This window comes from Lissotriton helveticus, chromosome 9 (genome assembly GCF_964261635.1).
Source record: "Lissotriton helveticus chromosome 9, aLisHel1.1, whole genome shotgun sequence".
Lineage (NCBI taxonomy): Eukaryota > Metazoa > Chordata > Amphibia > Caudata > Salamandridae > Lissotriton > Lissotriton helveticus.
Window position 1 is genome coordinate 600,886,525 of NC_136070.1, and position 19,014 is coordinate 600,905,538.

At 40.8% G+C, this 19,014-nt stretch overlaps 1 protein-coding gene across 3 annotated transcripts in view; it reads right to left on the reverse strand.

Annotated features, from left to right (window-relative positions):
- Positions 1–19,014, reverse strand: part of LOC144781659 (uncharacterized) — a 76,055-nt gene that overhangs the window by 21,801 nt on the left and 35,240 nt on the right. For all 3 annotated transcript variants that reach the window (XM_078660625.1, XM_078660626.1, XM_078660627.1), the window contains one exon: positions 13,157–13,252. In XM_078660625.1, coding sequence (XP_078516751.1) covers positions 13,157–13,252 — 96 coding nt within the window. The remainder of the gene's footprint in view (positions 1–13,156; positions 13,253–19,014) is intronic.

Below are 19,014 nucleotides of genomic sequence, written 5' to 3' on the forward strand. Positions count from 1 at the left end.
AAAGAATTTGTTCAAATGCAAGTACTTGCTTTGGTATGTTCTGAGTAGGTAAAAAAGTGGATTTATTCCTGAGGCCCGTGGTCTCCATGTTATTATATGGAGGCTGGTTGGCAAAAAAGACTTTGAGTCGGATCTTGCGACAGAATTCTAACGTTTCTAACTTTAATTTAGTAAAGTCTATACGTCTAGTAGGAACAAATTTTAGCCCCAAATTCAATACTGACTCCTCGTCTTTTGACAATGTCCGAGCAGATAAATTAACTACGGTAGACGGGCTTTCTACGACTTGTAGAAGTTCCTCCGGGTTCGCATTTCCCATTGTGGTTTGAATCTTACTTTTTGCTGCTGGCCTTTCTCTAAAAAAGGAGTTTGTTTTTTATTAATCCCACCTCTTGAGTCCGAGCCAGATGACTCAGAGGACGAGGTTTCTGAGAAGGTTTTATACCTGTTTCTTGATCTTCCTTGAAAGTTGGAAAGAGCTCCTCGAGATTCTGGTTGGGAGTAGAAATCGTCTTTAAGGAAGGGATAAGCCCTTTCTAATGTAAAGGATTTGGAGTCCCTTTCGTACTGTGCTGACTTACTAGTGATTGTATTGTCTTTGAAAGATTGTATCTCTTTATCAATTTTCTCTAAAAGAGCTTTAGAGTCTGTAACCACTTGGCTGTCGCTGATGGCCGTAGTGAGTTCTTCAATTTCTTCTAGTTCCTTAGCACATAGTCTCTGGGCAGTTTCTATGGTATGGACCATAAGGTCCCTGCTGCACTTAGTATTTATACAGCTAAAGCCCTTTTTGTAGTCTACATCATCAGTAAAAATGACCGGGACATTTTTCACCTGAAGACCCCAAGGGATGGTCCCACCCCTTAGGTGCTTCAGGAGAAAATGGCCGTGTAGTTCCGTACGAATCTGTTTTTTACGGAGTCTAGTTAATTTCTCAGTTTCGTTCTGCTGCTGGGCTGAAGAGCTCAGAGTGACTTCTGCAAAGGGGGATGTGGCTAACAAATTCTTAATGTGGTTTTCAGAGAAAGACAAAGTGTCCTTCTCGCCCATTACTTTGGAGAGACAGAGATATCTTTCCAGGCCGCGAGCCAAGAATAACTCACAACACGGAAGATTCAATGCCCTTAAAACTCTCGCGAGTATGCACTCGCTCTAGAATTTGTAACAAAGGGGAGTTTGGTCCTGGGACAGAGGGTCAGCTGGACCTTATAATACTGAAAAACAGAAGCAATGCTGGCCCTCAAGGTGATTTTACCTCGTAATTTATGAGAATACAAACAAGGGAAAAACCTTTTGTTTGTATGGGTTATTTTATTTAAACCCTTTCTGTCAATTTTTAATCATTTTGAAAAACATTTCATGGGTAAGAAAAAACACTAGTGACAAACATTTACAATATTTACAACTATCATACATACGAAATATCATACAATAATCACAGAATAACATACATACAAATGAATCCACAATTATATACAAGCTTCTCTAACAAGAGAAAACAATAATTCGACCATCACAAATAATTAATCTTTGCGAAGATTCAAATCATTAGAATGCCCCACCAGGGTCAAAGAACAGAAACAGGCAACAGAAATTTAAATTGAAACTCTTCAATCAGTTAAGTTTGAGAAATAGCTCAAAGCTTTACTACATCAAAAATTGCCTATTTGCCGTTTTGCCGACGCGTTTCGAATCTGGATGCAATCTCAGATTCTCTTCAGGGCTCTGTCAATGTGGTATTCTACAAAAAGAAAGGAAGCTTGCTTTAACCACCATTCTTTAAAAAATTGAGTACCCCCTCAGGACAGAAAGTCACAGGGTTTTACCTTTTCGTGTGGATAACGCGGTCCCGCGGTCCAATTATTCAAATGAGATAGGGCTTTTGATTAGGCAGAAATTCTGTTGAAAGAATATGTGAATGGGAATCGGTTACCAGGCCATTCAGAGACACACCAATAGCGTGGTTCCACTACTGTAAAGCACACGAGTCATACCTTTAAGCTGTAGAGCACGGGGACGCTACTATTTCATTTCGCACTGTAAATCCCCCTCTGACAAATCAGTGACGCTGCCGCCTGAAAAGCAACAGACAAAGGCTGTACTTAACACTAGTTTACCGAATATTTGCGGGATTAGAATTACTTTCAATCGCGCATACCTGAAAGCTCTAAGTATGGAGCAAAGGAAGGTTGATGAACCGGTCCCGAGGATCCTTGGCTGTCGTGCGGGGAACAGGCTGGGGAACAGGCTGGCGTTGCCTCCGCGCACTGTAAATCCCCCTCTGACAAATCAGTGACGCTGCCGCCTGAAAAGCAACAGACAAAGGCTGTACTTAACACTAGTTTACCGAATATTTGCGGGATTAGAATTACATTCAATCGCGCATACCTGAAAGCTCTAAGTATGGAGCAAAGGAAGGTTGATGAACCGGTCCCGAGGATCCTTGGCTGTCGTGCGGGGAACAGGCTGGGGAACAGGCTGGCGTTGCCTCCGCGGAGGCAACGCCAGCCTGTTCCCCAGCCTGTTCCCCGCACGACAGCCAAGGATCCTCGGGACCGGTTCATCAACCTTCCTTTGCTCCATACTTAGAGCTTTCAGGTATGGGCGATTGAAAGTAATTCTAATCCCGCAAATATTCGGTAAACTAGTGTTAAGTACAGCCTTTGTCTGTTGCTTTTCAGGCGGCAGCGTCACTGATTTGTCAGAGGGGGATTTACAGTGCGAAATGAAATAGTAGCGTCCCCGTGCTCTACAGCTTAAAGGTATGACTCGTGTGCTTTACAGTAGTGGAACCACGCTATTGGTGTGTCTCTGAATGGCCTGGTAACCGATTCCCATTCACATATTCTTTCAACAGAATTTCTGCCTAATCAAAAGCCCTATCTCATTTGAATAATTGGACCGCGGGACCGCGTTATCCACACGAAAAGGTAAAACCCTGTGACTTTCTGTCCTGAGGGGGTACTCAATTTTTTAAAGAATGGTGGTTAAAGCAAGCTTCCTTTCTTTTTGTAGAATACCACATTGACAGAGCCCTGAAGAGAATCTGAGATTGCATCCAGATTCGAAACGCGTCGGCAAAACGGCAAATAGGCAATTTTTGATGTAGTAAAGCTTTGAGTTATTTCTCAAACTTAACTGATTGAAGAGTTTCAATTTAAATTTCTGTTGCCTGTTTCTGTTCTTTGACCCTGGTGGGGCATTCTAATGATTTGAATCTTCGCAAAGATTAATTATTTGTGATGGTCGAATTATTGTTTTCTCTTGTTAGAGAAGCTTGTATATAATTGTGGATTCATTTGTATGTATGTTATTCTGTGATTATTGTATGATATTTCGTATGTATGATAGTTGTAAATATTGTAAATGTTGTCACTAGTGTTTTTTCTTACCCATGAAATGTTTTTCAAAATGATAAAAAATTGACAGAAAGGGTTTAAATAAAATAACCCATACAAACAAAAGGTTTTTCCCTTGTTTGTATTCTCATAAATTACGAGGTAAAATCACCTTGAGGGCCAGCATTGCTTCTGTTTTTCAGTATTATAAGGTCCAGCTGACCCTCTGTCCCAGGACCAAACTCCCCTTTGTTACAAATTCTAGAGCGAGTGCATACTCGCGAGAGTTTTAAGGGCATTGAATCTTCCGTGTTGTGAGTTATTCTTGGCTCGCGGCCTGGAAAGACATCTCTGTCTCTCCAAAGTAATGGGCGAGAAGGACCCTTTGTCTTTCTCTGAAAACCACATTAAGAATTTGTTAGCCACATCCCCCTTTGCAGAAGTCACTCTGAGCTCTTCAGCCCAGCAGCAGAACGAAACTGAGAAATTAACTAGACTCCGTAAAAAACAGATTCGTACGGAACTACACGGCCATTTTCTCCTGAAGCACCTAAGGGGTGGGACCATCCCTTGGGGTCTTCAGGTGAAAAATGTCCCGGTCATTTTTACTGATGATGTAGACTACAAAAAGGGCTTTAGCTGTATAAATACTAAGTGCAGCAGGGACCTTATGGTCCATACCATAGAAACTGCCCAGAGACTATGTGCTAAGGAACTAGAAGAAATTGAAGAACTCACTACGGCCATCAGCGACAGCCAAGTGGTTACAGACTCTAAAGCTCTTTTAGAGAAAATTGATAAAGAGATACAATCTTTCAAAGACAATACAATCACTAGTAAGTCAGCACAGTACGAAAGGGACTCCAAATCCTTTACATTAGAAAGGGCTTATCCCTTCCTTAAAGACGATTTCTACTCCCAACCAGAATCTCGAGGAGCTCTTTCCAACTTTCAAGGAAGATCAAGAAACAGGTATAAAACCTTCTCAGAAACCTCGTCCTCTGAGTCATCTGGCTCGGACTCAAGAGGTGGGATTAATAAAAAACAGACTCCTTTTTTAGAGAAAGGCCAGCAGCAAAAAGTAAGATTCAAACCACAATGGGAAATGCGAACCCGGAGGAACTTCTACAAGTCGTAGAAAGCCCGTCTACCGTAGTTAATTTATCTGCTCGGACATTGTCAAAAGACGAGGAGTCAGTATTGAATTTGGGGCTAAAATTTGTTCCTACTAGACTATAGACTTTACTAAATTAAAGTTAGAAACGTTAGAATTCTGTCGCAAGATCCGACTCAAAGTCTTTTTTGCCCACCAGCCTCCATATAATAACATGGAGACCACGGGCCTCAGGAATAAATCCACTTTTTTACCTACTCAGAACATACCAAAGCAAGTACTTGCATTTGAACAAATTCTTTTGTCATCCATCAATAAGTTAGAACATCAGCAGAAATTTGTTAAACCTAATATCACTAAGGGACAACGGACAGCCTTAAAAAATCTCAAGGAAGATCCCTCATTGGTAATAAAGCAGGCCGACAAGGGCGGTGCTGTTGTCATTTGGCCAAGGGACATATTTAGCTGAAGGAGGTTCACATGTTAATAATCAGGAATGGTACCGCAAACTGAGGGAAGACCCTTTACAACAAATTCAATCCCTGATCGCTGATGTTGTTCAAAATGGCAAAGAAAGTGGTTTCTTGGGCCCTAAAGAAACTGATTTTTTAATTAAAAAATTCCCCAGAACTCCGGTGGCATATTTTTTGCCTAAAATACATAAAAACCTGTCCGATCCCCCCGGACGATCGATCGTTTCGGGGTGCGATTCGTGCCTTGAGCCTTTGTCCAAATTTGTGGATTTCTTTTTGAAGCCGTTTGTGACTAAAGTTAAGGCTTATCTACGGGACACCATGGATTTTCTGCTAAAAGTAGAGGGCACTTTGTTTGATGACACATCACAACTAATGGTGACAATGGATGTGACGTCCCTCTATACTCAAATTCCGCAGGAAGAAGCGTTAGAGGTGATCGAACTTTACCTTGACTCCAGAGAGAGACCTCATAAAGTCCCCACATCCTTCATACTAAGACTGGCTGAAATAACTCTTAAAAAGAATTATTTCCGCTTCAATGACGATTTTTTCATGCAGGTTAAGGGCACCGCGATGGGGTGCCCTTATGCTCCGGAGATGGCCGTACTTTATATGGCTGAATATGAAAAAAAGTTCATAGAGACAAATAACCCTTATTCACGAAACATACTGCATTGGTACCGTTACATCGACGACGTGTGGCTCCTGTGGCAGGGGAGCCACACCGACTTGAGTAACTTTTACCAATGGATAAATTCAAGACATCACGACATACAGTTCTCACTTGATTCAAGTAATGTCAAAATGACTTTTTTGGATGTAGAGATAAGTAATGTGGGAGGTACTCTGAAATCATCATTATTCAAGAAGACAACGGATAAAAATACCATCCTTCACTATGGCAGTTCGCATCCGAGAAATTTGAGGGCGAACCTGCCATATGGGCAACTCCTCCGGATTCGGAGAAATTGCTCAGAAGTTGAACAGTTTGAGCAACATGGCCAAAACTTCTGTGATGAATTGGGGCAACGGGGTTACCCCAAGAAATTACTGAAACATTCCTTTAAGAGGGCGCGTTATACACCTAGAGAATGTCTCTTTGAGACAAAAAATAAACGTGAACTTGAGAGTTTGGTTTGCGTCACTACATTTTGTGCAGAAACCCATAAAATAAGACAGATGGTTCTTAAACACTGGCATTTGCTAGATGATATAGGAATACCATTCCCTCGTCCAATATTCGCTTTTAGAAAAAACCAGAATATTGGCCAGCAACTAGTGCGCGCAGACATCAGAACATCAAAACCGAGAAGCGACCTATTATCTCAATGGGGTCTCAAACCAATTGAGGGTCACCACAGATGTGGGAATTGTGTCGCGTGTGATACAACCATTGAAGGGAAAATTTTCCGCCACACTACCACAATGTGGACGCACTCGAATTTCACTAACTGCAGAACCAAAAATGTTGTTTATGCCATCATCTGTCCTTGTCCTAAAATTTATATAGGCAAGACAAATCAACAAGCCAATACACGCATGACGCAACATAGGTCACGCATTAAGAACAAAGTGCTCACAGCGCCCCTTGTTCAACATTTCATTGATCACAGTCATGGGGAAAATGAGTTCAAGTGGACTGTGCTGTTTAATCTGACTTCACCTACTGTGGGTGCAAATAATGATCAAATGCTACTAAAGAAAGAAGCATATTTGATACTTAAATTCAATAGCACCCAAACGGGGCTCAACTCTCTGTCAGAGATTTCTCGCCTGTAATAGCCTTTGCATGCCTGAGGAACTACAGAGACCACAATGCCGAGCGGCGGGCTTGCTATGATGTAGGAACCTCACATGGTGGTTTTCCACCAATGAGTTCGCATTTCCTGGTCCATCAGTTGGAAAGCAAGGTGGGTGTAAGCATGTCCTTAAACTATGGCAAAGAAAACACGGCGTTTTTGCGCAAAATAATTTTAGATAATTCTTTTAGAAACTAGCGCGATTGAAGCACGCCCTGTGGCACGCCGCGGAGGCAACGCCAGCCTGTTCCCCAGCCTGTTCCCCGCACGACAGCCAAGGATCCTCGGGACCGGTTCATCAACCTTCCTTTGCTCCATACTTAGAGCTTTCAGGTATGCGCGATTGAAAGTAATTCTAATCCCGCAAATATTCGGTAAACTAGTGTTAAGTACAGCCTTTGTCTGTTGCTTTTCAGGCGGCAGCGTCACTGATTTGTCAGAGGGGGATTTACAGTGCGAAATGAAATAGTAGCGTCCCCGTGCTCTACAGCTTAAAGGTATGACTCGTGTGCTTTACAGTAGTGGAACCACGCTATTGGTGTGTCTCTGAATGGCCTGGTAACCGATTCCCATTCACATATTCTTTCAACAGAATTTCTGCCTAATCAAAAGCCCTATCTCATTTGAATAATTGGACCGCGGGACCGCGTTATCCACACGAAAAGGTAAAACCCTGTGACTTTCTGTCCTGAGGGGGTACTCAATTTTTTAAAGAATGGTGGTTAAAGCAAGCTTCCTTTCTTTTTGTAGAATACCACATTGACAGAGCCCTGAAGAGAATCTGAGATTGCATCCAGATTCGAAACGCGTCGGCAAAACGGCAAATAGGCAATTTTTGATGTAGTAAAGCTTTGAGTTATTTCTCAAACTTAACTGATTGAAGAGTTTCAATTTAAATTTCTGTTGCCTGTTTCTGTTCTTTGACCCTGGTGGGGCATTCTAATGATTTGAATCTTCGCAAAGATTAATTATTTGTGATGGTCGAATTATTGTTTTCTCTTGTTAGAGAAGCTTGTATATAATTGTGGATTCATTTGTATGTATGTTATTCTGTGATTATTGTATGATATTTCGTATGTATGATAGTTGTAAATATTGTAAATGTTTGTCACTAGTGTTTTTTCTTACCCATGAAATGTTTTTCAAAATGATTAAAAATTGACAGAAAGGGTTTAAATAAAATAACCCATACAAACAAAAGGTTTTTCCCTTGTTTGTATTCTCATAAATTACGAGGTAAAATCACCTTGAGGGCCAGCATTGCTTCTGTTTTTCAGTATTATAAGGTCCAGCTGACCCTCTGTCCCAGGACCAAACTCCCCTTTGTTACAAATTCTAGAGCGAGTGCATACTCGCGAGAGTTTTAAGGGCATTGAATCTTCCGTGTTGTGAGTTATTCTTGGCTCGCGGCCTGGAAAGACATCTCTGTCTCTCCAAAGTAATGGGCGAGAAGGACCCTTTGTCTTTCTCTGAAAACCACATTAAGAATTTGTTAGCCACATCCCCCTTTGCAGAAGTCACTCTGAGCTCTTCAGCCCAGCAGCAGAACGAAACTGAGAAATTAACTAGACTCCGTAAAAAACAGATTCGTACGGAACTACACGGCCATTTTCTCCTGAAGCACCTAAGGGGTGGGACCATCCCTTGGGGTCTTCAGGTGAAAAATGTCCCGGTCATTTTTACTGATGATGTAGACTACAAAAAGGGCTTTAGCTGTATAAATACTAAGTGCAGCAGGGACCTTATGGTCCATACCATAGAAACTGCCCAGAGACTATGTGCTAAGGAACTAGAAGAAATTGAAGAACTCACTACGGCCATCAGAGACAGCCAAGTGGTTACAGACTCTAAAGCTCTTTTAGAGAAAATTGATAAAGAGATACAATCTTTCAAAGACAATACAATCACTAGTAAGTCAGCACAGTACGAAAGGGACTCCAAATCCTTTACATTAGAAAGGGCTTATCCCTTCCTTAAAGACGATTTCTACTCCCAACCAGAATCTCGAGGAGCTCTTTCCAACTTTCAAGGAAGATCAAGAAACAGGTATAAAACCTTCTCAGAAACCTCGTCCTCTGAGTCATCTGGCTCGGACTCAAGAGGTGGGATTAATAAAAAACAAACTCCTTTTTTAGAGAAAGGCCAGCAGCAAAAAGTAAGATTCAAACCACAATGGGAAATGCGAACCCGGAGGAACTTCTACAAGTCGTAGAAAGCCCGTCTACCGTAGTTAATTTATCTGCTCGGACATTGTCAAAAGACGAGGAGTCAGTATTGAATTTGGGGCTAAAATTTGTTCCTACTAGACGTATAGACTTTACTAAATTAAAGTTAGAAACGTTAGAATTCTGTCGCAAGATCCGACTCAAAGTCTTTTTTGCCAACCAGCCTCCATATAATAACATGGAGACCACGGGCCTCAGGAATAAATCCACTTTTTTACCTACTCAGAACATACCAAAGCAAGTACTTGCATTTGAACAAATTCTTTTGTCATCCATCAATAAGTTAGAACATCAGCAGAAATTTGTTAAACCTAATATCACTAAGGGACAACGGACAGCCTTAAAAAATCTCAAGGAAGATCCCTCATTGGTAATAAAGCAGGCCGACAAGGGCGGTGCTGTTGTCATTTGGCCAAGGGACAAATATTTAGCTGAAGGAGGTTCACATGTTAATAATCAGGAATGGTACCGCAAACTGAGGGAAGACCCTTTACAACAAATTCAATCCCTGATCGCTGATGTTGTTCAAAATGGCAAAGAAAGTGGTTTCTTGGGCCCTAAAGAAACTGATTTTTTAATTAAAAAATTCCCCAGAACTCCGGTGGCATATTTTTTGCCTAAAATACATAAAAACCTGTCCGATCCCCCCGGACGATCGATCGTTTCGGGGTGCGATTCGTGCCTTGAGCCTTTGTCCAAATTTGTGGATTTCTTTTTGAAGCCGTTTGTGACTACAGTTAAGGCTTATCTACGGGACACCACGGATTTTCTGCTAAAAGTAGAGGGCACTTTGTTTGATGACACATCACAACTAATGGTGACAATGGGTGTGACGTCCCTCTATACTCAAATTCCGCAGGAAGAAGCGTTAGAGGTGATCGAACTTTACCTTGACTCCAGAGAGAGACCTCATAAAGTCCACACATCCTTCATACTAAGACTGGCTGAAATAACTCTTAAAAAGAATTATTTCCGCTTCAATGACGATTTTTTCATGCAGGTTAAGGGCACCGCGATGGGGTGCCCTTATGCTCCGGAGATGGCCGTACTTTATATGGCTGAATATGAAAAAAAGTTCATAGAAACAAATAACCCTTATTCACGAAACATACTGCATTGGTACCGTTACATCGACGACGTGTGGCTCCTGTGGCAGGGGAGCCACACCGACTTGAGTAACTTTCACCAATGGATAAATTCAAGACATCACGACATACAGTTCTCACTTGATTCAAGTAATGTCAAAATGACTTTTTTGGATGTAGAGATAAGTAATGTGGGAGGTACTCTGAAATCATCATTATTCAAGAAGACAACGGATAAAAATACCATCCTTCACTATGGCAGTTCGCATCCGAGAAATTTGAGGGCGAACCTGCCATATGGGCAACTCCTCCGGATTCGGAGAAATTGCTCAGAAGTTGAACAGTTTGAGCAACATGGCCAAACCTTCTGTGATGAATTGGGGCAACGGGGTTACCCCAAGAAATTACTGAAACATTCCTTTAAGAGGGCGCGTTATACACCTAGAGAATGTCTCTTTGAGACAAAAAATAAACGTGAACTTGAGAGTTTGGTTTGCGTCACTACATTTTGTGCAGAAACCCATAAAATAAGACAGATGGTTCTTAAACACTGGCATTTGCTAGATGATATAGGAATACCATTCCCTCGTCCAATATTCGCTTTTAGAAAAAACCAGAATATTGGCCAGCAACTAGTGCGCGCAGACATCAGAACATCAAAACCGAGAAGCGACCTATTATCTCAATGGGGTCTCAAACCAATTGAGGGTCACCACAGATGTGGGAATTGTGTCGCGTGTGATACAACCATTGAAGGGAAAATTTTCCGCCACACTACCACAATGTAGACGCACTCGAATTTCACTAACTGCAGAACCAAAAATGTTGTTTATGCCATCATCTGTCCTTGTCCTAAAATTTATATAGGCAAGACAAATCAACAAGCCAATACACGCATGACGCAACATAGGTCACGCATTAAGAACAAAGTGCTCACAGCGCCCCTTGTTCAACATTTCATTGATCACAGTCATGGGGAAAATGAGTTCAAGTGGACTGTGCTGTTTAATCTGACTTCACCTACTGTGGGTGCAAATAATGATCAAATGCTACTAAAGAAAGAAGCATATTTGATACTTAAATTCAATAGCACCCAAACGGGGCTCAACTCTCTGTCAGAGATTTCTCGCCTGTAATAGCCTTTGCATGCCTGAGGAACTACAGAGACCACAATGCCGAGCGGCGGGCTTGCTATGATGTAGGAACCTCACATGGTGGTTTTCCACCAATGAGTTCGCATTTCCTGGTCCATCAGTTGGAAAGCAAGGTGGGTGTAAGCATGTCCTTAAACTATGGCAAAGAACACAGCGTTTTTGCGCAAAATAATTTTAGATAATTCTTTTAGAAACTAGCGCGATTGAAGCACGCCCTGTGGCACGCCGCGGAGGCAACGCCAGCCTGTTCCCCAGCCTGTTCCCCGCACGACAGCCAAGGATCCTCGGGACCGGTTCATCAACCTTCCTTTGCTCCATACTTAGAGCTTTCAGGTATGCGCGATTGAAAGTAATTCTAATCCCGCAAATATTCGGTAAACTAGTGTTAAGTACAGCCTTTGTCTGTTGCTTTTCAGGCGGCAGCGTCACTGATTTGTCAGAGGGGGATTTACAGTGCGAAATGAAATAGTAGCGTCCCCGTGCTCTACAGCTTAAAGGTATGACTCGTGTGCTTTACAGTAGTGGAACCACGCTATTGGTGTGTCTCTGAATGGCCTGGTAACCGATTCCCATTCACATATTCTTTCAACAGAATTTCTGCCTAATCAAAAGCCCTATCTCATTTGAATAATTGGACCGCGGGACCGCGTTATCCACACGAAAAGGTAAAACCCTGTGACTTTCTGTCCTGAGGGGGTACTCAATTTTTTAAAGAATGGTGGTTAAAGCAAGCTTCCTTTCTTTTTGTAGAATACCACATTGACAGAGCCCTGAAGAGAATCTGAGATTGCATCCAGATTCGAAACGCGTCGGCAAAACGGCAAATAGGCAATTTTTGATGTAGTAAAGCTTTGAGTTATTTCTCAAACTTAACTGATTGAAGAGTTTCAATTTAAATTTCTGTTGCCTGTTTCTGTTCTTTGACCCTGGTGGGGCATTCTAATGATTTGAATCTTCGCAAAGATTAATTATTTGTGATGGTCGAATTATTGTTTTCTCTTGTTAGAGAAGCTTGTATATAATTGTGGATTCATTTGTATGTATGTTATTCTGTGATTATTGTATGATATTTCGTATGTATGATAGTTGTAAATATTGTAAATGTTTGTCACTAGTGTTTTTTCTTACCCATGAAATGTTTTTCAAAATGATTAAAAATTGACAGAAAGGGTTTAAATAAAATAACCCATACAAACAAAAGGTTTTTCCCTTGTTTGTATTCTCATAAATTACGAGGTAAAATCACCTTGAGGGCCAGCATTGCTTCTGTTTTTCACCTTCTTAGATAGGGCATGAACAGAGGAATGCACAACATTTTTAAAGGAATTGCAGGTTGACATGCTAGAAGCAAAATATTTGGCAAACTAAGAATAAATAACTCACTGTGGTTATACGGGTATTTACCTGTATATTTAGTCTCACACACATCCTTTAAAGTGAGGAACAGCAGCCATGTTTTCAGCTGCTCTTCTGCATCAGCAATAAGCAGTGGCAAAGCCAAAGGCCAGCTAACAATTTGCCAATGATGGTTTATTTTTTGTTTTCTTACCTTGCATGCCATTGTCATTTAACTTGTGGGTCTTTTGGCCTTATGCCATTGGCAAATGGTACAGTAAACTGATATGATATCTGGGCCTCATAATAAAGATGAGACAAAACACCAACAACCTCATTGTGGTCAAATAAAGCACCATAATCAATAAGCATATCCATCTGCAAACAACATGTCACTACATTACAAACACTTTCTTGGTGACACAAAGCTGGAAGAACAAACAAGAAATTCAGAAAATGATAAGATGTAAAAGATTTGCTTGGCCTCCTTCCTCCATTCTTCATTAATTGGTTTACTGTTCTTTACAGGAGATTGTAAATAATCAAGAGGCATGTTACAAGCAGAGTACAACCCAATGAATTAGCTTAAATACATTTAAACTTTATCTAAGGACAATGGCAATTACTAACCTGTGTGTCTCTTCTTGCGCCAAGGCTCAGCCAGGAAATTGGTATATTCTTCATGCCTACCATTTAGCGAAAACATAGATCTGATAACAGGATCACCTGATATAAAACAATAATGAGAATCCATAAACTGATTAAAATACACTACTAAAGAAATACAAAAATAAATGAATGTTCAAGTGAAATATGTTAGCTCAACTGACTACTTCTTACATTTGCAAACATGTTTAGTTCTCATGTTTGACATAAGATATTTCCATTTGTATTTAACTTTTGTCTGACCTTGTTGTTTGTTCATTTTTGTCATTTAAAGAAAGACCATGTGCAACCGCTCCATCAATAACTTAAATTAAGATGTAAAATGGTGACTGACCCAGTGTAGACATTTCTGTTTTTTGCGTTCTTTAAATATTTAGTTTTGCATCTACATAGAGTGTTTACGAGGTTCTGGATATGGTGCGTAAGTTAGAAGTCTGGACAGAGACAGGGTTCGAAATGTAACCCTAATTGTCTCATAGGGGAAAACGTATTCATCTGCTTCAGATTCTGATTAGCACTCACTATACCTCCAGAGCTACAATGGGAGGGACTTGGAATATATTACAAAATGTTACACATCCTGCAGAAAGTAAGTGGCAATACATTAAAATGTACTAGGGCCTAGGGGTATGAAGAACTGTTGATAACTGTAGGATATTCACCGGTCCATGCCCTGACATCTTGGACATGTATTATACGTATCAATCATCAGTTGGAACTCTAGTCTCTATGAATGAATAGATAACTATCGCCTATGTCAGAACACTTTAATACAAGGCGCAAATCATGGACAAGCACAGTTCAACACACCTGATTAACTGACCCCTGTCTGTAAGTGGTATGAGCCTGCAACTGCACTTTGAAATTGTTTGGAGTGGGGGATGACCTACTCAAAAACACTGCCATTCTTATTGGACATACCCATAAGTAAATGTCTGTCATTAAATTCTGAAAACCTTTTGGGGGTGGGTGCCTGGGATTGTGGGCATCATGTAATTGTTTTTCTCTGCCTGTTTTTTCTGCTGGCCTTCTCTGCCCTATTATAATGGTTTGGAAAAAGGCAATGGAGATTGTAGAAAACCCAAAACTGTGTAGTAGAGAATCACTATTGGAGGATGACACAGTGTTGTTTTTTAGAACGTAAGACTTTTGCAGAGCCTTACCAGGGATGGCACACTACAGGGCTTCTTTAATGAGGACACATGGTTCACTTGCCTACCATTGGATAGGGCAGTTCCATGTGAAGCTTGAGCCAGTGTCATGTGACAAAGATTTCGACTAGGTGAACAAGATTTTATTGGAGGTTAACACTACTCTCTGATTGTGGCACACACTGAAGGCCCTTACTGGGGACATCACATTGAAACCAGATGCTTGGTTTACTTGCTTACCTCTGGGCACGCAGCAAATCATGATCCCTGAACTATTATCACTTAACACAAAGTTTTGAGGTTCAGATTTTGGAAATTCTAAACCATAGCCCTGTTAGATGAATACAAATACAGTAATGCTAGCCTACTACAATGCAAATGCATGACATTTGAATAAGTCTTCCTCGCGTAATATTGGATGAGAGGAGAGCTGCATCTCTGATTACCACAGCTGCCCCTAGACACAGGTACAAAGTCACTTCCAAATTCCATCATCACCGCTCCCCCCAACCAATAGCCTTTAGGGACTATAAAGCTCATTAATCTCAATTGCTCTGTTAGAAGAAAGGTATTTTGAGAGGCATGGCCGCTACTGTTTTCTGGTCCTAATGTTTAAGCACCTGACCTAACCTGCCCAATCAACCACACATCTGCCTGGAGTGTCACTGGAAATTCCTACTTGGCAATTGGTAACCTTTTAAGGTCAGGGCACTATCCATTGCATACCATCCAGCATCCATGGCAAAAGCCTTAGGAGAAGATAGACATTTCACTACCACTGGAGCAATGTGATAGGTGTGAAAGTGACCTCGTCCCAAAACCACTTCCTAATGGCCTTTTCACAAGCAGATTTTTAGCAACTCAAAACCTACCACTAAGAGGATTGCTTACTATGAGGGAGAAGAGTGGATGTGTTCCGAGAACTGGCTGCGCTCGTCAGGACAGGCGAACTGTCATAGAAAGCTGTTGATGGCCATGTTGTGCCATCTTCAGCCTGGGAGAGCAAGGCATGTCACATATGGCACTGTGTGAGCAAAGTTGCGGTAGAGTCCAGAGCAGAAGGAATTGAAGATAGCAGAGAAGTGGAATTTGCAAGATAGTGGGACTGTCCCTGCCATGAATACTGTACCATACAGAGATCCAGTTCTAGTGATGATGAATGGGAGCTGGAAGGCCACGTGTACCAGATCGGAGAGATGAATAGCTTCTGTTTAAAAGATGGAGAGAAGCCCTTATGCAACATGGTTTCAGCATACATGTGGGTTTAGGGTGATTTAGACCTATGGAACAAAAATATATACCAAAGTACAGAAGAAAGCTCAGTGGGAAATAATACAGAGATAATGCTTTGAGTAATGGGAGATCTGCCGGGCCACAGATAATCTGAATATAAAGGAACAGTGTACATGCTGTTCGTTATTTGAGAGATGCCTGAACGTAGACACCCAGGAGTAGCGCATCATACTATACATCTGTACACAGTATTTAGTCGCAGTAACTAAAGAGAAGACAAGGAAATGTAAAGGCCTTCACTGGAATGACACAATCACTTATATTGTGCATGCCAGAAGAGTGGGGTGCTGTGGATATTTTCTGGAGCCTGCCAGGAGGCATTCTGATAAATCTGGATTGATCTACTGTGAAGGAAAAGTTTTTGAAAGAAGCCCTAAAGCATCAACTGTAGAGACTGCAACATTGAGCTGTCAATATCAGTGACTGCAATATTGAGCTGCATCAGAATCATCTATCTTAAAACACAATGAATAAGAAAAGAGTTCTACTGGAAACTAGAAACTAAGACAGGCAGAAGAAAAGGCAGATTAAATATAGATGGGCATTTCCTTTAGCACATATGTTCCACTTTGATCCTAACAACTACACTGTTATGACTCCCTGGAGAAGAGAAGGCAATATTAGGTTACTAATACAAGTTTGGAGGAGTAGATAGATGAAGAAATGTCATAAGTCAAGAACAGAAAAGGACGGGAGCAGGTTCAAAACAACAGGAGAATAGGCAATAAAATAGAACACAACTGATGAATCTTTAGTGGAGTGCTATTCTAGTTTACCTAATCAGGTGGTTGTGTCTCTCCTTTGAACTGAACATTGGTCTTCATTCTTTCCTGACAACTTGTTAATTGGACATATACACTGGGGGAGGGAGGGGAGATAGACATATAGGGTGTTTCTATTTCCCTCTCTGAAGGATGAGTTACTAAAGTTAGATATTATGGTTCTGCCATGTTTTGTTATTGAGTTTGTGATAGGGAAGAGTCTGACCCGGGGAAAGAACTTTCAAGCATACCAGAATGTTATGTCTACTGAGGTAAGACAAATAAGCTGGGTGAAAGGGAAAGCACTTGCTTACCCAACCACTGTTCCTACTACCAACGGTGTGTTTCTTAATTTGAAATATTAGGGGACTAAGGGCAATTAGTAACGAGCTTATTTGTGTATGCAAAAGGTGTGAATCGCTACATTTTGACGTTTGTAAATGCGAAAGTTTTTTATTCATGTATCAAAAAGGCATTCGCCCCACTATTTTAGGGTTTAGAAATTTAAGCGAAAATTGCTACTCCAAATTGGAAATCGTATCTTTCGATTTCCTATAATGGAATCACTATTGTTATGTATCAAACATTTGCAAATTGCGCAAAATGCCTGCTTTGCACATGCAATTTACTACCAACTCGAATCATCTCGCTCCCTACGTCATTGCGAGATGAGGATGAGGATGAGGTACTGGCAGGTTTGCAGAAAAGGAGGAAATGACAGGAGCGCATATTTAGAATTTGGATTACTATGTTTGATCAAAAAGAGGAGGAAATCTTTGAGAAGTACAGATTAAGTAGTGCCCTTATCTAATATTCAATTGCTGAAATGAATCCTCGGCTAGAGCGAAACACTTGCAAAACAAATTCCATCCCCACCCCTGTGCAGGTATTATCTTCACTGCACCCCATACCCCTCTTAGCCTCATGAAGCTACCAGGTTGTAGCTGGTCGGGTTTCCCCAAAGGGAGCTTTCATGTTTTTTCCAAGTATTTCTTGATGCATTGCTCATTAAGATTAATGATGACATTACATTTCCCAATACAGCACAGAAATGTTAATTTACAAAATTAACTTTTTATCACATAGGTCAATTCCCACGTCATAGGCTGTATTTATGGACACATGTTCCAAAATGTCCTTCATTAGAGATGGGGTACATATTTACAAATCATAAACATACTCATTCATTCAACATTCAAGTGGTGTGCAGTGCCTCTAATATGATTTCTGATATAGTGGCCAGATTCCCAGGAAGCACACATGATTCTTTCAATGTTCCCAATAGTGGACTTTACACATGCCTGCTTAGAGTAGAATTTGGTGAAGGATATTTACTTGGTAAATATTTTTCTATTTGTCTTAGTACATAGTGGAGATGTAGTTCTAATTTGTCACAACACTAATTGTGTAAAAACTTTATTGTAGGCGGCAGAACTTATGCTTTGCGCTCCTTTATTTTAAAACCTTATATGAACTCTGCTTCTGAAAGTGAGAGCCGCTACAATGCTATATATCAATCAACAAGAAATGTGATAGAGAGGACTTTTGGACTACTGAAATGCTTTAGAGATCTTCACATGGATGGTGGAGTACTCCAATACAGACCAGACGTCTGCTGCAAAATTGTAGCAACATGGCTATACGCCACAGCATTGCCACATCTCGGGGAATACCCCTATTCCTTCCGATCCAGAGTCGGATGAAAAGGAGCAAACAATCCAACCTCATCACCCTACAGATGACTCAAGGGCAGAAGATGGCAGAGAACAACGTTCAGAGACTACACAAATATTTTTTAAAGTTAGAAAATAATGAGTTAGGGCTGTAAATTATAATGATCTTCTTATTACCTTTACTACCGGTAAATTGTTTTAAATTGTCATCAAACATTCAGTGCCAAAGCGACGTTGCCATCGTTGACAATACAAATGTATTTATATTTTAGCAATATGAACTTTAAACACTAAACCATGGTCAAACTACTTCTTTCTTCCTCTCACTCCACTCAACCTTTCGGTGTGCTCAGCAGTTTGACTTTGGGAGCTCTCTCTATAAGTACTTTGTCTGTGATTACAACACAAATTCATAACTTCGGGGGCAGTAATGCTACTTAGGTTGGATAACTCCTCACTTCCCCCTCCACCGGATGCTGAGATGTGTCCTGTTTGTATGTTTTCAATAGCACTAGTGACTTGTACTAAACCACATGCTACATATCTACTGCAATGTGCCATCTCAACCTGCATGTTTACTGTGCAGCAAAAGAAGGTTGCTATAGCAATTGTCAGCCAAGGCACAGATCTTGTGAAACCATCCTATCTGCCTATGAGTTGATGATGGTGACGTTGGAGCGTTAGTTTATCATGTTGCACTTCTGTGTATAATACTTTACCAGCATTTATAATTTTCATATAATTTTTAGCAGCAGCTTTTTGCCCCCAAACACTAGTATTTAGCTGCTTTATGTCATCCTTAATTTCTGAAATGTTTTTTTCATCAACACTGTGTACTTACTGACTTAAACTTTTACATTACAGGCACTCCACCAATAAAACCAGACACTTTCAAACAAAGCAGTATTTTCTACTTCCTCAGAAGCCCTTATAACACCAACTTT